The following is a 22,989-nucleotide window of genomic DNA, read 5'->3' as shown; positions in this document are numbered from 1 at the left end:
AAATGACATTTTATACAAGATATAGGGCTCACGGCGGTTGTGACCGGTCTACAGGGGATGCTTACTCCTCCTAGACACCTGTTCCCACCTCTGGTGTGTCCAGGGGTCCGTGTTTGCCCAACTCTCTATTTTGTATTGCTTATAGCAGTTATGAGATGATCACCGTTCGTTATCTTCACCTTTCATACATTTGTACCGGCGCAAAGGAACAGACAACTCTTACAGGGAATGATTAATCGGATCTTTGCAAATCCTGAACGCTAAGCAGTGAGGGTTCTTTAACGTATCAACACCTGTCGTGACTTCCGTTTTTAAGGTCATATCCGAAAGACCCATGACTCTCACTTCTAAATGCAGAGCAACCGACGAAGGAGCAATCACTACCTATGTTTACATCTTAAGTGTGATGCGGCTGGAACTGACGTAACACTGTAACCACTGAGCTACCCTGACCTGTCCCACCAGTTAGCTGATTCATGAGAGACATAGACGCAACAATAACAATAACAATAACGATACCTAGTTCGTAGTGTTACATGTATCATGACAACAAAGACATTGTACACTATTTTTAAAATTCAATATCCCCATTTTGATATTTCTATCGATTTGTATGTATTCAAAATAGGTACAATATAATATGTAAAAATTCCCAAACTACAATGTACTAATTAAATAACATCAATAATGTCAAATAATTATTAAAGTTCTACACCGATGAAATGAAACTGATCGTTCTGTTGACAGTAAATGTAAGAAATGCATAAAGAACGCTAACCCGATTTGGGAAGGATAAGTTGGATAGCAAGGATATTTTGGTTGCATTAAATATAGCTACATTTATTGTAGATTTCATCATGCATTTGGTGAAGGAAAAACACCAAGATGATCCGTAAATTCTTTAATGTTTTACTTTAACACATGTTTGGGGGGACACAAAAGAACTGGTGCAGTTGCATGGTGAAGAACGTAATCACTGACACTTCCGGTTACAGTCCGCCTGATGGTGCTTTGACCACGTGTTCCCATTATGATCAAGTCAGCTTCCAATTCCTCCGCGATACGAACTATTCCCTCACCTGGTTTGTCTGCATGTACGCTTCGGACTTTTCCCTCTATCTAGATGTACATCATTGATAAATTAAAATAAAATCACGAAGAAACTAAAATTCACAAGGATATAAAAGGCAGTTGTATAATCATATACATAAAACATGGATATCAACATTTAGTGTTATTGACATTGATCACAACTATGATTCTATTAAATGTAACAATTTTGCAAGCGGTGTCTGTCTCACGGATTTTTCCATAAAAATCATTCGAACGCTCAGGAATTTTCAAGGCAAAAACTACGAAATAAATTGAATATCTGCAACATGACCATATTTTTCACCAATGATACTATTAGAAGGTCATACATGCTACATGTTAATGTTGCTACTGGAGCGAGTCTTGCATAGTGACAATCCAGACTATCAAATCGAGATTACTGTGTCAACTTGTTCCAGTTACAGTAACTAAATTCTTGGCCATTAAGGAAGTGGTGAATACATGACAGAAAACAGACTCTTCCTCAGACAGCGCTGACATGTCGTCATAGAACGAGTCAGAACAGTTTCCGGTATCAGGAACGTGCATGTATATGGTGACACATTTGAAAGAAAGGAGCTCGATGAGCATGTTTATAGATATATCAATTTGCATGCTATAAATAAAATTATGAGTTATATTGGAAGAGATACATGGAAAAATGGAACACGGAAATATGAATATCTTGTGCTCAATCATCCAAATAATGACATGTACTTTGTTAAATACGCACTCTAATTATACATGTACACACAGGTACTCTGAAATTGATATTGAAAAGTTGCTTGAATTCCTCATTGACAATATTTACGTGATCTTGGTGATCAGGTCTTCCAACAGAGTCTTGGAATTCCCATGGGCATATAGTGTGCTCGAATATTAGATGACATAAGAAGCAGAATTTATTCAAAATATTATACAGGAGAAGAATAATTCTCTTGTTGTGATGTTCAACTCAATATTTAGATGTATCGACGACGTTTTATACTATAGAATCTTCAATATCTGCTTCATATTTGGATATTTTATTGAACATAAATGCCAACGATAACCTAACAACACAACTTTAAGAAAAACGAGATGACTTGAGCGTCTCCACTGTCAAATTCCCATATTTGTGTGACAACATTTCATCCTCACCTACACATGGTGTTTATATATCTCAACCGATTCAATATGGGAGAGCGTTTTCTACATATGATCAATTTTTAGATCGACTTATTCGATATGCGAAAGCGTTAATTTCTGTGTATGATCAATGTTTAAATCGAGACAAGCTACTGACAAATAAGTTAATGAATCTTGAACTTATTTGTTAATAGCTTGCCTCGTTTTAAGATAATATACAAGTTTCAACAGCCTCGTTTAAATTCTATGGTCGTTATAATGATCTGGTTTGGAAATACAAGCTATCATTGGATTACATGTAAATGCTGTCTGACGTGTTTCATACATGTACAGTAGCAATTGTTAGACTGTTCTTTACACAGTTTGACTACGGATACTTCCGTTTACCTTATCAAGATATAGGGCTCCTGGCGGGTGTGATGGGTCAACATGGGGTGCTTACTTCTCCTATCCACCTGATCCCTCCTCTGATATATTGTATGTCCAGAGGTCCGTGTTTGCCATTCTCCTTATTTTGTATTTTTATAGGATTTATGAGATTTATAACTGTTCGTTATCTTCACTTGTCCATGCAGTATATTATAATTATGGTTTAATGGTACTCACACAAAATGCCTTCATCAGCAGGGCCAAATCATATAGCTTGTTTTCAACTTCGATTTTGTGGTTAGCGTAAGCTGCTTTGACGGCGTTTACATCCACAGCAAATGGAATGTCTAAATGTATAGAACGGTTCTACATAAAGGACATTAAGTAAAACATTGTAAGTTTACTATCTTGAATAATAGGTCCACGGACATAAACATTTAATCGAGTATCACAATTACCAAAACTTGGTTTAGCAAAGTTAGTTATGTCCCCTCCAAAGAAGAGGGGCATGTTGGTTTGCACCTGTCGGTCGGTTGGTTGGTCGGTCGGTCCGTAGACCACATGTTGTCCGCTCAATATCTTGAGAACCATTCACTTGATCGTAATGATATTTCATATGTGTGTTGGTTATGAGTAGAAGAGGAACGCTATTGTTTTTCAGGTCGAAAGGTTAATCTACTATGGGCATAGGAAGACACCGTCCGCTCAATATCTTGAGAACCCTTTGCTTGACAGACTTGGTACACTGGTACATCCTAAAGAGTAGATGGCACCTCTTGATTTTGAGGTCACATGTTCAAAGGCCAAGGGTCAAACTGGACATAGGAATATACATGTACTGTCCACTCAATATCTTGAGCACCCTTTGCTTGAAAGACATCAAACTTGGTACACTGGTATCTTAAGGAGAAGATGACCCCTATTGATTTTGAGGTCACATGGTCAAAGGTCAAGGGTTAACTGGACATAGTAATATATTGTCTCCAATATCTTAACAATTATTTGCTTGATTGACACCAAACTTTGTACACTGGTACAGCATAAGGAGTAGATGACCCTTATTGATTTTTAGGTCATATGGATAACCAACTCCTGACATTGGAAGATAGCGTATGCTCAGTATTTGGAATTGGTGATACTACTGTTAACTAAATTATGCTGGTGAATAACCCTTTTCAATTTTGCATTATAGGGGTATATATGTTTTACAAACATCTCTTGTTACACAAGTTTAGGTGCAATGAGTGAAACAGAGCTGCATGTTTAAGAATTTGAATTGAAGGGAATTTCTTTAAAACGTTCCTGCATTATAGAATTATGACATGCGAAAAAGTTTTAACTTTTTATCAGTGATTAATCACCATATGACTCATAAAGTGTTAATCTAACTAAGAGGGTCCCTCTTAGTTAGATTAACACTTTATGAGTCATATGGTGATTAATCACTGATAAAAAGTTAATCTAAAAAAAGTTAATAAAGTGTTAATCTAACTAAGAGCCTTTTTTTTTTCGCTGAGGGACCATAAATGTCAAAATATTGGTTTAATGTCTCATTCCTTGTGATGACTAACGCACACAACCTATCTACTAATTGTCTCTGAGTATAGAAATTTTTTTTAAAAATACCTGAAGTTTTTAAGGTTTTTACCACCACCCCCGGACCCCCGAATACCCCAAGGGGGAACAGAGGACACCAGGTTACAAATTATTTTCAACTACAAATTATTTTCTCCTTACACCATTAACGCCACGTGCCTAAATTAGTGAAATTAGTCCTATAGCAAACAGACGTTTGAAATGTTCAGATGTTAACTGTCGATAGACATAAAAGGTTACAGGAGAAACTCATTTGTACTACATATGTACATATTATTGTGCAGTACTTCAAAACATTAAACATGTGTCTTGTCTTTAGAAAATGACTGAAGGACGCATGCCTTAAGATATGGCATATACATTGAATTAACAACATACATGTACATTCAAATTATACTAATGGTTCTGGGAAAATCATCATAAATTTGTAATACAAGCTTCTGATGATAATAGGATTTCTTTCATTACCTTAATTACTTACCATGAAACCATGGAGAGGTGTATATTGTGCGATATATTTCCACAGCATGTAACAACGTTATTCTGTCAGTTTCCATCCTAGCCATTGTTCGATACCCTAAGCACAATGATATAAACGCATTAGAATGAAGGAAATTTAGTATAATTCAATTATGTGACATTTTCATGTTTGTGTGCTATATATCTTATTTTTAAAAAAGAATTTTGTATCCGTGTAGAGACGTTACCAGCTTGTAAATGAAGTGCTACAATTTTTATCCCTACAAATGTATGCTTGCGACCATAGCAGTGGGGTTTCTTTATCGTGCGGACGCCTACCGTGACCTCCATTTTCAATATCACATCCAAAAGACCCGTGACTGTCACTTCTACACGTAACACCGGACACGTGGTGACAGAACAGTCACTACCTATATGTGACGCCGGACACGTGGTTACAGAACAGTCACTACCTACATGTGACGCCGGACACGTGGTTACAGAACAGTCACTACCTACATGTGACGCCGGACACGTGGTGACAGAACAGTCACTACCTACATGTGACACCGGACACGTGGTGACGGAACAGTCACTACCTACATGTGACGCCGGACACGTGGTGACGGAACAGTCACTACCTACATGTAACACCGGACACGTGGTGACGGAACAGTCACTACCTACATGTGACACCGGACACGTGGTGACGGAACAGTCACTACCTACATGTGACGCCGGACACGTGGTGACGGAACAGTCACTACCTACATGTAACACCGGACACGTGGTGACGGAACAGTCACTACCTACATGTGACACCGGACACGTGGTGACGGAACAGTCACTACCTACATGTGACACCGGACACGTGGTGACGGAACAGTCACTACCTACATGTAACACCGGACACGTGGTGACAGAACAGTCACTACCTACATGTGACGACGGACACGTGGTGACGGAACAGTCACTACCTACATGTGACGCCGGACACGTGGTGACGGAACAGTCACTACCTACATGTGACGCCGGACACGTGGTGACGGAACAGTCACTACCTACATGTGACGCCGGACACGTGGTGACGGAACAGTCACTACCTACATGTGACGACGGACACGTGGTGACGGAACAGTCACTACCTACATGTGACGCCGGACACGTGGTGACGGAACAGTCACTACCTACATGTGACGCCGGACACGTGGTGACGGAACAGTCACTAGCTACATGTACTTGTGTATGTTTAACGTCTTAGATTAGACGCATTGTCGGGATCGAGCCCTGGTAGACTTGTTGCAAACGAGATGAATAACCACTACGCTACCACGAGCAGTAAAATAGATCAATACAAAAAGTATTCCATTTCCTTTTTGAAAAAAAGACCTGTTGGATATATTCATTGATATTATCATGAACATTATACCGCAGGAGACTGCTAAACGGAAAACACTTCTGAAACTTAGCTTGTTTTACACATGTCCCTATTCCCTGCTAATGCATGGCAATTGTGATAGATGTATCAATATCAAATATAACGTGAATTCCACAGGGACAAAGCCCGTTTTGGGGCCGAACTCTGTGAAATTCAGACTAGTGTGGAAAATTTCGGACCTGTCAATTAAAATTTCACATCAATTATACTTCCTAACTGTTGTCAAGATCTGCCATTTTAATGAACGCACTAAATACCCGATATACTTAAAATCTCAAATACTTTAAAATTGATCAAAACATTATTCTTGTGATATTGCACCTAGAGAAGGAAATTGAACATTTTTTTTTTTTTTTAATTTTTTTGCTTTCTTAATTTTTTATTTTTGTTTATTTATTTCATTTAGATTATTTTTACCCATTTCCCCTTTGTTTAAAGTTTTACGTATTTCGGGTCTTTAGTGCGTTTCTCAAAATGGCAGTTAGAGTCAGGAGTTAAAGTTTTGTAGAATAAACGACCCAGATACGGCGAACAAGGAGGACTTTATTAAAGTACGAGGAAGTAAGTAGGGTATAATTGATGTGAAATTTTAATTGACAGGTCTGCAATCTTCCACTTTAGTTTGAATTTCGCTGTTGTCATAGGCGAGAAACGACTCCGTGACCTGGATCGGTTAATGTTCTAGTAAAATAAACAAGTGAAATCGAGAGAACGATGACGTATATCTTTGTTATTTTTAAGAATATGTGGCTTGAAATTTGGCATGCATGTAGTTAAAACAATAATCTATTCAAGGGAAACGACCAATTACGCTTAGCGTACCTAGTTTAAGATTTGTTAGGCATTTGAAGCGAGTGGTTAGTTAATTATCTGGGTCAGAGTTAGAATCCTTTCTATATTTATGGTATCACAGAGTTCTGCCCAATACGGGCTTAGCCCCTGTTTTGAATCTATTCACCAATCTCTAATGACTACACTACGTACAATTAAACGCATTCAATGACGCCTCAGAAGGCTATATTACGTACAATTAAACGCATTCAATGATGCCTCACAAGGCTATATTACGTACAATTAAACGCATTCAATGACGCCTCAGAAGGCTACACTACGTACAATTAAACGCATGCAATGAAGCCCCGGAAGGCTATATTACGTACAATTAAACGCATTCAATGATGCCTCAGAAGGCTATATTACGTACAATTAAACGCATTCAATGATGCCCCAGAAGGCTACACTACGTACAATTAAACGCATTCAATGACGCCTCAGAAGGCTATATTACGTACAATTAAACGCATTCAATGACGCCTCAGAGGGCTATATTACGTACAATTAAACGCATTCAATGAAGCCTCAAAAGGCTATATTACGTACAATTAAACGCATTCAATGACGCCTCAGAAGGCTATATTACGTACAATTAAACGCATTCAATGACGCCTCAAAAGGCTATATTACGTACAATTAAACGCATTCAATGACGCCTCAAAAGGCTATATTACGTACAATTAAACGCATTCATTGACGCCTCACTGCTGTCCATGGCTATAATGACGTTGCGTCTCTTCTTTGCGGCCGTTGCCATGGTGTTGTGGTATATTCATCTAAATACCACCCTGTTGAAAAGAAACAGCTATCACATGACTGTAATAAATCTGATGAAGATAGCGTTGATATCAATTACATTTAGCCTCTCAAAACTCCAGCGGCATATATGAATAGAATGATTTTGTAAATTTGAATCGGAATTATATTCCACAGGAACAGTAGTAATGCATTTGTGATAGCAAAATGCAAGAATTCGATAAAAATCAGAAGAAATTCCTCTGGTGCTATGAATAATGCAAAATTTTCAAAGCACAGTGTCAGTCTACGGCCATCATCTATATATCAATGAAAAAAGGTGAAGATAACGAACGGTAATAAACAATCGAAAGCAGGGCCAACACGAACCTCTGTAAACGCCAGGATCTAACAATTGGTATGAAACACGTCAGACAAAATTAGACATAATGGTAGGTTTGCAAATTGCATGGTCGTATGATGATCTAATTTGCTAATACATGCTATCAATGGATCGAATGTTGTCGGACGTGTTCATACATTTACCAATTGTTACATGTAGGTCGTTCTTTACTTGCTGATTTTAACTACGGATTACTCCGTTTACCTCATTAAGATATACATGTAGGATTCACGACGGGTGTGACCGGTATGTTAGGGCTGTTTACTCCCTCCTAATCACCTGATTCTACCTCTGTTATATCTAGGGGTCCGTGTTTGCCCTTTTCTCTTAATCTTGTATTCCTTATAGAATTTCTGAGACTAACCACTGTTCGTTATCTTCAATTGTCCACTTGCAAATAAGATCACATTTATAACCACTATAGACTTTGCGAAATAGTTACTTTAAATGGGATTGTTGAAACATCTCGCAAACAGAACATTTCAGAATACATACTCGATTCTGTGAGAATGGTATATAATACGCAGCGTAATGCCAGATAAAATGTTTACCTTATTTTCAATTTCTTCCGTTCTTTCACACAATAAATTTTCAGCAGTCATGATAACACATGAAGACGGTTTCTTTAAATGCTTGGAGTGTATTCCAATAATGGAATTAGATATGAAACCTGTTATTTAAGTAAGAAAACTCACACGTTGCATATGAACAGGAAGGGGTATACAACCTTGCACATAGGCTATGACCCGGGACCTACCATCTTTGATACTCAACGATTTCTAGTACATGTATTTGTGTAGCTCAGATATTTAATATTCCAAATCAAATAGACTGCACTCGCGAAAGTGTCAGCCAGAATCAGTTGATCGTCACACTTTTGCATTACTCGAGTTTGTAGAAAATCATTCAAATGGTAGACGCATAAAAATAACCGACATGTACTCCCGTAGTGGGTATGAATTCCAATTATATGAAAGTATATTTCTTGCGGAGAGATAACGAATGTAATTGCTCCCCAAGTTCTTTCATTAGTATTGATCGAAAAAAGTGAGTTCACTGATGAGGCGTTTCTACGCCAGATCATTTAGTTGTACCACTTTGGAATAATCAATAAATGACCATGTAGAATCAAACAATAATTATTGAATTTCAAACAATATCATTCGCTGATTAGAGTTGCGACGTAAGACAAAATTTATACTGTATATACCCATCTAAAATTTGATATTATAATATCCGATATCGGTATTTACAAGTCTAATTCAAACAGAGAGAATTTTTAAGAAATTGGGAATTTCATAGTTTCCCATTTGTTAAAGACTTCACAATGTTTTGATACTATTATACAACTGAAATAGTACATTAACACATACCAAGCACGGGTCTCCATGTGCGCATGCTGATGTCGGTTTCGATTGGACATCTAATAAGTGATCACAGTTCCAGCTCTCACGAACACGACATGCACAATTGAGTAAAAGATTACTTACACAATCTCAAGATCTTGCAGAATGGTACATGTGTAGATGCTCTCACATTCCGCAATAGACAACACAACTCGGAGAATATTATTATACTATTTGTTTTCTACAGAAAATGTGTGTTTTCTCATACGCGGAGAGTGTAGGTCACGTGAATACGAACATCTTGTCTATCAGCAATGAATCATGTATTAGCAGCAAGCAGACGTAAAAGTGTCGGCATTCACCAATCTGTGTGCAGTCGCAGGGTTGACTTAAATTTTCTTTTCTGAGTTCGTTCAAATTCTTGTATATAATTAATCGTTGTTGCTTAATGTCCTAGCAAGAATATTTCATAACTTTACAGGTACATGTAGGTATGTTGTCACAAATCAACGCTTATTTTATGCTCATTGGATTGAAGGGAGCGCGTTTAGACGAATCGATGTCGAAATTTTTTATTAATAAGTTAGAAATATACGAGAATGTTTCTTGAACAAGTGATGTTCATATTATGTTCATATAATCTATAATATATGAATATCAAAACATTGTAATTGTTAAATATCGCCTTTTGGCCAATTTCTGTTGATCTACAATTTATTGTGATGATGATGATATGCGGTTGAGTGCAGATAAATCGTTAGACACCTGTTCCCACCGCTGGTGTTCCCAGGGGTCCGTGTTTACCAAGTTCTCCGTTTTGTAATTATGTATACGGTCTATGAGATTGATCACTGTTCGTTATCGTCCACCCTTTCATGTAATTTGTCAGCACACCAGTGCGTATTATCAGCACAGTAGGCGTAAAAAATAAACTTGATATCGACTCTAAGGCTATGACTTCGATATTGCATGGGAATCTTCTATTCAGTTTATAACACTTAAGTAAGATACGTGTAACAGAAACGAATTCCAAATTAATTCATTTATAGCTATAATATCAGTATTCTCTTTCATTTATAGCTATAATCAGTATTTTCTTTCATTTATAGCTATAATCAATATTCTCTTTCATTTATAGCTATAATCAATATTCTCTTTCATTTATAGCTATAATCAGTATTCTCTTTCATTTATAGCTATAATCAGTATTCTCTTTCATTTATAGCTATAATATCAGTATTCTCTTTCAATTATAACTATAATCAGTATTCTCTTTGGGAGTTTGACTTTGCTCTAGAAATACATCTGCAATAACTGAATCGGAAACAAATGTACATGTACATGTAAGTTTCAGTCAGTATTGTACATGTAAGTTTTAGTCAGTATTGTACATATAAGTTTTAGTCAGTATTGTACATGTAAGTTTTAGTCAGTATTGTACATGTAAGTTTTAGTCAGTATTGTACATATAAGTTTTAGTCAGTATTGTACATGTAAGTTTTAGTCAGTATTGTACATGTAAGTTTTAGTCAGTATTGTACATGTAAGTTTTACTCAGTATTGTACATGTAAGTTTTACTCAGTATTGTACATGTACATGTAAGCTTTAGTCAGTATTGTACATGTAAGTTTTAGTCAGTATTGTACATGTAAGTTTTAGTCAGTATTGTACATGTAAGTTTTAGTCAGTATTGTACATGTACATGTAAGTTTTAGTCAGTATTGTACATGTAAGTTTTAGTCAGTATTGTACATGTAAGTTTTAGTCAGCATTGTACATGTAAGTTTTAGTCAGTATTGTGCATTTAAGTTTTAGTCAGTATTGTACATGTAAGTTTTAGTCAGCATTGAACATGTAAGTTTTAGTCAGTATTGTAAATATAAGTTTTAGTCAGTAGTGTACATGTAAGTTTTAGTCAGTATTGTACATGTAAGTTTTAGTCAGTATTGTACATATAAGTTTTAGTCAGTATTGTACATATAAGTTTTAGTCAGTATTGTACATATAAGTTTTAGTCAGTATTGTACATGTAAGTTTTAGTCAGTATTGTACAAATAAGTTTTAGTCAGTATTGTATACGTAAGCTTTAGTCAGTATTGTACATGTAAGTTTTAGTCAGCATTGTACATGTAAGTTTTAATCAGTATCATCTAACAGAATACGTCACTTGGAATGCCAATTTTTTATAATATTCCGGGGGTTCCCCAATGTTGCAAACGACTGATTAAAACAAGTGAAGGGTCCTTATGAACAGAATGATTGAATTTAGTAAACACATAGTTGCAATTTAAATGTAAAAGTTAAGATTTAAAATGACTTCCCTTAAAATATGATTATTCTGCGTATGGCAATTGTTTAGGATGATTTTAATTTATATGAACAGGTATTGATTATACACGACGTGCAGTGTAACACCAGTTTGGGGGTCGCTGGGAGGTTGTGGTTCTAGACCCGCTCGTGGCTTTGGTCGCCTCAAACCTGTTAGGTAAATATAGATTGATTGTTCCTTCACAAGCAGTCGGCATTCAGAGGCAGGTATTTTACGTGTACCAGACCGTACAAACCTGAGGGCCTGTATCGCGACAAGCGTTAGCTCGGTAGGAACCCTTACTGTTACGGTCCTCAGCGCTAAGCATGGGTCAAAATTTATGGTACTTCACGTATTGTTGATGACGTCGCCATATGACTGAAAAAAATATCGGAGGAACATGCAAGGAACAAACTTTCGTGTTGTTGTAACTGAATATTACCTGGGTCTATTTAAATATAGGCGAAAAGAAAATTTCGGATAGGAAATCCTGTTGCGATCAATGAAAACAAACCAAAAGTAGAACAAACCTGTTCTAAGTATATTTACTTAAGTGGATCGATATCATAGCAAGATTTGACAACAATGGTAGCTCGTGAAAGACTGGTTTGGTGGATGTAGACAAACGAACCACAAACCGACGTGAGTATCGTTATGATTTGTGTTCTAGTAAGTTTTAAAGGCAGGAATTGTGTCATTTTCAAATCATGAAGGGCACAATCTCCTCAGAGACCCCATTAGTCCTCAACTGGGGAGTTACGGACCCCCTGGAGTGGACATATACACTGTACATTAAATGAAAAATTTGTAGATTTCAACCTGCATGCATTGTTTGAAATTATTCCAGAATTTTTTTTATAATCATTGTTTTTCTCAAAGTATATAAAGTTGATGATTTTTTATAATATGAAATACATGGTATCATAATTTTCTTCAAAATCAATTCGATAAACTGTATCTGTATATTACATATCCCAGACATTGAACTGGTACATGTACATCCCCATTAACATTGAGGTCAAAATTATTTCATCTGTGAAGTGTTCATTCTTTGCTCCATAGTTATCCTACAATTGACATAAGGTATACACAAACAAAAAACTAGGCTATCCCTGACAAACAATAATATCAATGACAGCAGCACATCAATTAAAGTTTGGAAAAGGGACATTTGATAAGCATGAAAATAATTACACGTACATAGCATTATACTTGTACGTTATTGTCGATTTGAAGCCGTAAAATATTTGGTGAGATAGGGTTGCAATGTATGTAAAATTCTATAGAAAATAGCAATTATCGATCTGTAATTGTATTGCTGATATTTGAAGTTCTTAATTTTTAAAAGTGGATTTATCATATTCCTTGTTAAACATGGGAGCCATACACTGCACTTTAAACGTTTAGATTGCTCTACATTTCAAAGCGCTTCACAGGCTACATGATCATGACGTATTTTACTTACAAACAACTTAAATTAATTAAAATTGAAGAGATTCATATTACAACAATAAATATATCTTGCTGTTACATGATTGTTACACATATTTTGACAGTCTGATTTTCATACATGTATCATTTATTTAGCAGTCTCAGTTCAAAAGGGAACAATTTTATGGGCTATTCTAAAAAAAAATATCATAAGATTCAGAGTACCAATTATCTTGCTATCATCAAAGAAATAAGCAAGAGTAGTACGTTTCTACTGTAGTCATATTTATCTGTAATTAATTCTGCTCCATCAAGTGTAATTTCTTCATTGTATGTATTGATGCGCACTGCAGATACATGTATCCACCTTTGCCCTTCATCTCCAACAAGTCATGATGTGCAGTGTATTACGTCTTGGTAGATGCGTGACTTTAATTATTGTTGAACTGAAAAGTTAATCATATCCAATTTTAATAGCACATAATTGTAAATACATGTAATTATGTAGCAATTATACGTGTAATATGCAACTATGATTTTAATAGGATTTCATACCGAGAAATTAAGATGATGCAATCTTACCAAAAATCAACATGGTTGTCTATTATAATTAGAAAAATAGATAACGTACATGTAATTATCACATGCTATTAAAAAAAACCTATAATCCTTGTAGTCTGATAATGCTTATTATAACAGGATTAAACCAATGGTGAAAGATGAAGGGGTTTGAATAATCCCAATACCTTCAAGTTGTTTGAGGTAACTCATTACACTAAATTTTTATTTGATGGTTCATTAAAACACCTCTTATGAAGTATGATTTCACCATCGAAAAAGTGATACAAGCTCTCAAGTATTTTATATGAATTTTTTGTGATTTATCCCAGAATGACAAAAAAGGTACTTTGTTTGCAAATAAGATACTATAGAGTCCAAATTTCGCTGTGATTTGATATATAATATTAATATCTAAGAAAACATGCCTAAACGACTCGGATAGACCTTTGAACGTTTTAGATAAAAAATGTATTTTAAAAAAAAATTGAAATGAAATGGTTAAAATTCAGATATATTACGATTTTTCTAATTTGAACCAAGCCCGATCGGAATTATAAAAAAGTAGTCATAGAGAACATTGTAATCAGAAATCTACATTCCCTTGATGTGAAATAGTTTACAAATTAAACAAATTTATAAAGGAAACTAATTCCCTGATGAACAGTGCCTGCAATTAGTAACAATATGATTATTTTAGTAATTTCTATCAATTTTGAAAGGGATCAGTACTTTTTTTCTCTAGTTTGAATATAGTGATTATATCTAAAATTTGGTCATTTCATTTCATTTCTTTTTATAATAAATTTCTTCGATATATATCTTTTAAACTGACATGGTTTTTTTTTTTTAAGATTTTATCCGTAGATTTAAAAAAGTATTAACAAATAGTGTTTTCAATTTTCATAAATATTTTTTTGCCAAAAATTAGAACGTTCACACTTCAATCTTTAAGGCATGTTTTATTAGATATTCATATCATGCACCAAATCACATTGAAATTCTGACTCAAGAATGTCTTATTTGCAAACAATAACCTCTTTTATCATTCTTGGAATAATCTCCAAAAAAAAAATTCATATAAAATAATTGAGTGCTTTTATAACTCTTTCGATGGTGAAATCATACTTACTAAGAAGTGTTTAAACGAGCAATTAAATAATTTTTTTAGTGTCATGAGTTACAAACGTGTTCTGAGTAATTCCACGACGAAATACAAAGCTTGAGATAGCTAGCCTTGCTGGAAGAGCCATAACTCTGGTGTTATTGGATACGTCCTTGTTTCCGTTGTCTTGTCTGTGATAACATTACGAAATATCTTATCATTAGGGGTGCCGGGCGGGGGCTTTCATGCGCATTCTTATCTACTAGTATCAATGGAAATTACGATAAAACATCTATTTATTATTTCCAATGATACGAGAGTTGTTCAAATGTGGACAGTGGCGCTTTTTTGTCATTTAAAACGTTTTGAAATGTACATATTGTATACCAAAATATTTGTTATGAAATTCCAACTAAAAATAAATGGATTTTGAATATTTTCACTTGAATATCAAATGGAAAAAAAATTGTGTTGTGATCTTACAAGTGGCGGAGTGCGCTCACGGCGTGGGGTACAATGTTACAAAATTTCACAAGTTTTGAATTGTTAGTATTGTTAGCATGTAATGAAACTAAGAGATTCCGTATCAATGACATTGGTTTGAGCCAGACGCATTACAGTGACAGAGGTCGCATCTTTTTGTGATGTTGACGAATCCCCAGTTTTCAGTATCATCCCCGAGGACAGTAAATGGTATATTAATGTATTGGAGTCATGGTTAAGGAGGTGTGAGAAGTGAGTGCAGTGTGCGGTGACTACGTCGAAAAGTAAAGGATACCAATGATCGCACCGGTCGGCAGGACACCTGATGATACCTCTGATGTGTCCAGGGATCCGTATTTTGCCCAACATTCCTTATAGAAGTTACATGTATGAGATTGATCACTGTTCGCTATCTTCACCTTTTCATTTATAAGCTTAGGGATATTTTTATAAATCAATAATGATGTAAATATAAATAATTTTTTCTGAAACAAGTGAAGATAACAAACAGAAATCTAAAAAATAATCCTGCCAATTATACAAAATTGAGACTAGGGTAAACGTGATCCCATGGAGATATCAGAGTGTGTCTTGGGTGTCTTGGAGGAGTAAGCATCCTCTGTCGACCCGTCACACCCGCCGTGAGCCCTATATCTTGATCAGATAGACGGAATAATCCGTATACTCATAACCAGTTTGTAAAGAACGGCTTAACAACATGTCAGACAGCATTCGACCGAAAGGCATGTTGTATTTGCAAATAAGATCATTATAACGACCATAGAATTCACCGACTTTATATAAGACTTTGAAACCCCTGCAACTGTCTAGTTTATATCAATGCTAATAAGTCAATATGAGTACGTGGTAGGGTTTATGGAAATTACCACGTGATCAAATAGATTAATTAATGTCTTATCAGCAGAAAACTGTACAGTCGTTATGACCCTTATCTTACCCAAGAATGTTTTCCAAAAAACGTCATAATGAAAAAAAAAAATGTGACGTCATTTTTTTGCATACTTGAAAAGACAAAGGCCATGATTACCAATCTCAAGTTGGTTGTCATCGTTCATTGACTGTAATATTTTAACAACAATCAACATTACTCTAATATTTTGAGGGATGTTATCTATAGTTCATACTTTAGAACTAATATATACTTAAGGGCCCTTTTTGCTAGGAAAGACTCATATGATTATTATTTTCTGTAGTTTCTCTACAATGTAAATATATGTATCTGACAATTACACAAAATTCCATACATGTAAAATGTATTGAATGTTAAATAATGGTTCGTTTTGGAGGAGCGAGGTGCTTTGATTCATAAAGTTTTAAAAGGAGCATAATTTGTCTCTACGACAACTTCATCTGTATGCTCAACAGTATTAAGGTATAATAATGAGTACAGAGTAGTATTATACTGTTTAATGATGTGTACATGTACTACCTACCGTGCTGTATTTCCTGTGTCATCTTGACAATCTAGCTATTTTATCCAGTATCAATTTCCTCAGCACAAATTTATTTTCATTAATCAAATGAGTAGATGTGTAATGTCTGATTTAAAAGAAAATAATGATCTGACGATAAGTACGATTTCATTCATTGCATTTACAATGTACATGTTGATCTCCATTTCAACCCTTCTTCGTGACGTTCAGATAAAGGACAAATGGCTGACCAGACGGTCGACTCTACTGCATGCGCCGTCTCAGACAAACATACGAAATCTGGGGACAAAGCTACAGCAGACGAAATTCTTCTCGTGGCTGCTCTGGACTTTGGTACGACCTACTCTGGAATAGCGTGGTCTTTTACTCACGAATTCGAAAAATATCCCCTTCGGATCAGTTGTCTCCATTGGTCAAACATGGTTGGTCCTTCCCATGCCACTTACAAAACGCCGACGTCTTTGTTACTGAAATCAAGCGGGAGATGATAGCGTTTGGATACGAAGCGGAGGAACAGTACACGGATTTGGCAGACGACAATGCCCAGTCTGGACATTTCTTTTTCAAACACTTTAAGATGCTGCTCTACGAAAATGAGGTATAGTGTAAATGGTCATGCATACTTCATTTTGTCAATACATTTTGCATTAATGTTAATCGATTTTTGTCACAATATACCAGGTTTTTTAGGATATAATTTATATGGATAGAAATAAAGCTCATTCCTAATGCTTAGAAGGAGGTATTTTCCCCATGTTTGCTTTAAAATTCCCATATGATGAAAACAAATCAAAGCAGGGAACCTTTATAGTTCATAAATCTGTTTCAAACGCCCACATATTACAATTTCTGTCTTATGATTGCTAAATAAACCTAGTTTCATTGGTATCTCCTTATTTAAATGAGGTAAAATGGTACCAAATTGAAAGGCAAAAGGAGTCCAACTATACCATAATGCACTGCTTTGGGGTTTCCCCCATTTCTTTGTATGAAACGTTTTTTTCCCAATTTCAAACAGATTTCGTTATTTTCCTCAATTGAAAATGCCCAGGACCAAAAAAGAAATACTTGTAATACAATTGTATAAAGTAAAGTAACAACGATCCTTACTATGATTGGGAATATTTCTCTAGATTCTGCGCAGTGATACTGTTCTTGTGGATGAGGAGGGTCATCCCATGCAAGCTAAAGATATTTTTGGACACAGCATCAGTTACATGAAACACCGTCTGTTGGAAGACTTGAAATCTAGAGGGAACATGATAAAAGAAGAGAACATTATGTGGGTCATCACGGTTCCCGCCATATGGAACGATGGCGCGAAACAGTTTACTCGAGAGGCGGCGGTGAAGGTAGGCTTAAAAGGGCACCACAAAGTGGAGAGTTTTATGGAACACGGTCTACTGGAACACTGTAGTGCTGTGCGCACGCAGGTAGCCATGTATGTAAGGTGAAGATAACGAACAGTGATCAATCTCATAACTCCTACAAGCAATACAAAATAGAGAGTTGGGCAAACACGGACCCCTGGACACACCAGAGGTGGGATCAGGTGCCTAGGAGGAGTAAGCATCCCCTGTTGACCGGTCACACCTGCCGTGAGCCCCATATCCTGATCAGGTACACAGAGTTATCCGCAGTCAAAATCAGTGTGCCAAGAACGGCTTAACAATCGGTATGAAACACGTCAGACAGCATTTGACCCAATGCGAGGTTGTATTGACGAACTAGATCGTTATAACGACCAGAGAATTTGCAAAATGCTGACTTCGATCGAGACTGTTGAAATCCCTGTACCACCAACTTGTTTGTCAGTAGCTTACCTCGATTTAAAAACTGACTATACCCAGAACAAGCTCTTGCATATCGAATCAGTTGAGATATATAAACACCATATGCAGGTGATAATGGAATATTGCTACATAAATGTGGGAAGTTGACGATGGAGAAGCTGAAATCATCCCGTTTGTCATACAGTAGTTGTGTAGTTGTGTTGTGCTACTGTGTTTCTAAGATTCACTTTTCGTAAGATTGTAAGAAATGTATGCGTAGTACACCAACGTGAGTTTTTGACACATTTGTTTGATGTATTGTTTTGTAATAATACCTCATTTGATTCATAATCTTTGAAATATTAATGTAACTAAACTTCAAATGAAAACTGAAGTTATAAAGATTAAAACAATATCTATGGAAATGGAATATGCAATGATTTGTTGCATTTTAAATGATGATTGCATATGTAGGCTGGCATACCAAGGAAAAGAATGAAGCTGGCATTAGAACCTGAAGTTGCCTCAATATACGCCATGACAATCCATACAGAAAGATCAACTGATCAGTTATCACAATTTAGACCAGGAACTAAATACATTGTTCTTGACCTTGGAGGTAATAATTGTGAAGTTCCTTATACTGGGTACATGTAACATGTCATTTTATCTCCATCATTAATTTTCCCTTTTGAGATGGCCAATGATTATAAGTATCCTTTGCGATATGTTCCTCCACGAAATCTGATAATTATTTCATAATGGTTAATTCTGCTGTGACGAAAGGCATTCAGAAGGATACTGGTATTAGATGGCATACACTTATTGTTTTATACCACATTAAACAAGAACTCCTCTATGGTTTGTAATGTATCTTTTTCAAGGAGGAACCATTGATATAGCACTCAAAGAAGTAACTGAGGATAACACTATCAAAGAGGTCCACCACGCGAGCGGTGGACCATGGGGAGGACTCGGAGTTAACAAGGAATTTATGGAGTTTCTGGAAGAGCTGATTGGAAAAGACGTAATAAAGGAACTGCGAACAACACACAAAGCATCTTGGCTGGATTTAGAGAGAGAAATCGAGATAAAAAAGAGAAATACAAAGGGAGATAATAATGGCAGAGTTCTTCTCCAAATCCCTCCTGAACTGCAGGAGATTTATGAACACAAAACTGGCAAGAAACTGATAAATGCAATTGGATTTGAAACGAAGTACGCGGGAAAAGTAGACATCAAGCGCAATTGTCTACGACTTGATAAATCCATTATTGAAACTTTCTTTAAGAAATGCTTGGACAATATTGTTAAGCACACAAAAAGCCTGCTGGCGAAACCTGAGACTCGGGACACAAAATACCTCGTTCTTGTGGGTGGCTTTGCCGAATCTGACTTTATGAAAACTGAAATACCAAAAGCACTAAACAATCTTCAGATATTCATTCCAGACGATCCATGGCTAGCTGTTATGTGTGGAGCTGTTATATTTGGACAAAATCCATCCGTCGTCAAATCCAGAATTTCTAAATATACCTACGGAACCGCTGTCATAAGATATTTCCTAGAGGAGTATGATGATCCAGAGCAGAAAATAGAGGAAAATGGCACTCAGTACTGCAAAAATGTATTCAATAAACTCGCAGAAGTTGGTCAGTCGTTTGAAGTTGGTGAAACGGCCGAAAACGAGGTCTACGCACATAAAGCAGATATGACAAAGATGAGAATAAAGGTCTTCAAGTCTAATGAAGCGAATCCTCGTTACGTTACGGATGAAAACTGCAAACAGATTGGAAATATGTCGCTCGATATGCCTGGCTACGGAGTTGAAAGGAAGGTAATCGTGTCGCTAAGCTTTGGTGAGGAGGAGATTACATGTAAAGGAGTAAATGAGGCCACTGGAGAGTCAGTTCATGTGAGGCTAGACCTTCTCTCTAATGATTAAGTAATGAAAGTGATACGGTTGAAAGATATACAGTGAACCGTCTAACCCGATACAATGAACCCTGTCTAACCCGATACAGTGAACCCTGCCTAACCCGATACAGTGAGCTCTGACTAACCCGACATGCACTGGGAGATCAAAACAAAATTCTCGGAATAGTGTGTCGAGAAAAAAAAAGCAGCGTAAAAACAATGAAAACATGAAACTGAAAATGAAAGTAAGGGTTGGTATGCTCAGTGAAGCGGATTACGCAGGTGCCGGATTAGGCAGTTTTCATTGTATTTTACATCGTGTATTCCAATACCGCATGACGTCATATCACCACCATTATTATAAATTGACAGTTGCTCATTCAGTTTTGATTGTATGATATTTACCGATGTAAAATTGTACTTTTTCCACCATTACATACTTGTATAGAGGGGTAAAAAACAATGTAAAGCATGACAATTGTTCAGAGATAGAGAGATGATAAATAGAATACTCATTTGTATGGTAACTGAATTATATCGGATTCATTGTGTGTTTCTATCCCCCTAACAAGGCCCAGTGATAGACAACACATAACTCGTTTAACAAGAATAATAATCATATATTATAATCTACTACCAACTATGGAGAATCTTATATATTTACATACAGATACTAAAGTCGTAGTCAGCTTTGTCATTTTGCAAAGTGTTCAACATAATTATATTTAACTTACCTTCTTTCACTAAAATCCATTATCAATTGAAGTACTTCACATAATTTTATTCCATGAGTTTATCATTAGAATGCCTAAACATTGAGAAGGTGACAAATCTATTAGTAATAAGTTCACAGAGACAAACAGAAGCTAATGAAAATGTTACTCAAACAAACCTCCAGGCATTCATGTAGCCATTGTAAACATCTACAGTTGTATGTTTCCCATCATCACGATTATTTAGGTAGTATAACATGTTTAATGACTACAATGTATGTTTTTGTATTCCATACAATTTTACAGGAAAGATGTGTCTATCAATGTACAATGTATTATTTGGTGCAGTTTGAGAGTTCAGCGAATTTGTAAAATGATTAACTAGACTATGGAGTGTACCGTCAGTGTTCCACCTTTACCATACTGTGATATTGGTTTACCTTTATCTCTACCTCATTGTATTTCCCTTTAAAACCACTATTCTTTTTTATCCCATATTATCTCACCTGAGCCGAAGGCTGAAGTGAGCTTTTCTGGTCAAAATTTGCCAGTTGTCTGTCGGCGCCGTCGTCGTTAAGTTTTCACATTTTCATCTTCTTCTCCATTCCCATGGGGATCCTGTATATAATAGGACCTCAGTACCCTTTGCCTGTCGTAAGAGGCGACTAAATGGGGCAGTCATGAAGTGTCATGTCCCCTTCAAAGGGGAGATATTCACTAAAATGTAAAAGAAAATAGGGTGAGGTCATTTAAAAACATTCTTCTCAAGAACCACTGGGCCAGAAAAGCTGATATTTACATAAAAGTTTCCTGACATAGAGAAGATTCAAGTTTATTAAAATCATAACCCCTGGGGGTAGAGGGACACAATAGGGGATCATAGTTTTACATACGAGTATATAAAGAAAATCTTTAAAAATCTTCTCAAGAACCACCAGGCCATAAGATTGAAGATTTAAGTGAAAGCTTGCTGATATAGAGTAGATTCAAATTTGTTCAAATATCGGCCCCCGAGGGTAGGATGGGGCCACATTAGGGGATTTTCAATGCTGATGTATAGGAAAAAAATTATTATCCAGAACCACTGGGCCAATGTCAATCAAACTTGATACAAATCATCCTTAGATGAAGGGGATTCAAGTTTGTTCAAATGAAGGGGCATGCCCCTTCAAAGGGGAAATAATAACAAAAATGCTAAAATAGGATGGAGTCATTTAAAAATCTTCTCAAGAACCGCTGGGCTAAATAAAATGAAATTTACATGATAGCTTTCTGACAAAGTGGAAATTCAAGTTTGTAAAAATAATGACCCGTAGGGTTAGAGTGGGGCCACGGTAGGGGATCAAAATTTTACATGCGAATGTATAGGGAACCAAACTTGACGCAAAGCATCCTTAGATGAAATGTTTTAATATAAAAGGCCATACTACATTGTACGTCTACAAGGGCATATGATAAATAATGAATTTTTAGTCAAATTTAATAATTAAGGTTGATAATTAATGAATTTTTAGTCGTTACCTGGGATAAGTTTTTTTTCTGAACCAAGCTACTTGTATAATAATAGTTTTTCTCAAGTTTGTTTATTGCTATTAACTGCTGCTCAGGCGAGCGATGTGGCCGAACTGCTGCTCAGGCGAGCGATGTGGCCCATGGACATTTTGTTGCATATTACTTGGATATTGTTTCGTTCCGTTATCTTTTGTATCCACACTTAGGCCTTATAATTATTAAAGATTTCAATACATTGTAAAGCATAGTGTATCTAGATATCACAAGGAATTTGAAACATAAATATATTATGAAATGTTTTAATACTTTCTTTTTTCCACTCATGAACAAATTTC

The 22,989-nt window shown here is 36.0% G+C and overlaps 1 protein-coding gene, 1 long non-coding RNA gene and 1 pseudogene across 3 annotated transcripts; 1 reads left to right on the top strand and 2 right to left on the bottom strand.

Annotated features, from left to right (window-relative positions):
• Positions 1-886: 886 nt before the first annotated feature.
• On the bottom strand, positions 887-9,689 carry LOC125655269 (universal stress protein in QAH/OAS sulfhydrylase 3'region-like). 2 transcript variants are annotated; one of them, XM_048885511.2, is made up of 5 exons: positions 9,545-9,689; positions 7,595-7,704; positions 4,667-4,762; positions 2,827-2,936; positions 887-1,119 (listed from the first exon to the last, which is right to left on the bottom strand). In XM_048885511.2, exons 2-5 carry the CDS (start codon positions 7,671-7,673, stop codon positions 910-912), a joined length of 495 nt encoding a protein of 164 aa, XP_048741468.2. In that variant the 5' UTR covers positions 7,674-7,704; positions 9,545-9,689; the 3' UTR covers positions 887-909. The 2 variants fall into 2 exon arrangements, with proteins under 2 accessions (XP_048741468.2, XP_048741469.2); XM_048885512.2 differs by having other exon boundaries at positions 9,428-9,658.
• A 2,571-nt stretch (positions 9,690-12,260) lies between these two features.
• Positions 12,261-21,859, bottom strand: LOC130048228 (uncharacterized). The gene is made up of 3 exons (XR_008797082.1): positions 21,649-21,859; positions 17,851-17,988; positions 12,261-17,207 (listed from the first exon to the last, which is right to left on the bottom strand). It is a non-coding gene; the product is annotated as an uncharacterized LOC130048228 (long non-coding RNA).
• LOC125655246 (heat shock 70 kDa protein 12A-like) lies at positions 16,962-22,953 on the top strand (annotated as a pseudogene).
• The last annotated feature ends 36 nt before the right edge of the window (positions 22,954-22,989 follow it).

The sequence above is a fragment of the Ostrea edulis genome, chromosome 7, assembly GCF_947568905.1.
Source record: "Ostrea edulis chromosome 7, xbOstEdul1.1, whole genome shotgun sequence".
Taxonomy (NCBI): Eukaryota; Metazoa; Mollusca; class Bivalvia; order Ostreida; family Ostreidae; genus Ostrea; species Ostrea edulis.
The sequence above is the reverse complement of the archived record's forward strand: the minus strand, read 5'-3'. Positions and strand labels throughout refer to the sequence as shown.

Excerpts from the sequence above, each read along its gene's own strand:
- LOC125655269 (XM_048885511.2), bottom strand. The coding sequence starts at position 7,673 with ATGGCAACGGCCGCAAAGAAGAGACGCAACGTCATTATAGCCATGGAC. Across the intron at positions 4,763-7,594 it reads GTCAATGAATGCGTTTAATT|GGTATCGAACAATGGCTAGG; the intron begins GTACGTAATATA and ends CATTGTGCTTAG. Across the intron at positions 2,937-4,666 it reads CACCTCTCCATGGTTTCATG|ACATTCCATTTGCTGTGGAT; the intron begins GTAAGTAATTAA and ends CTATACATTTAG.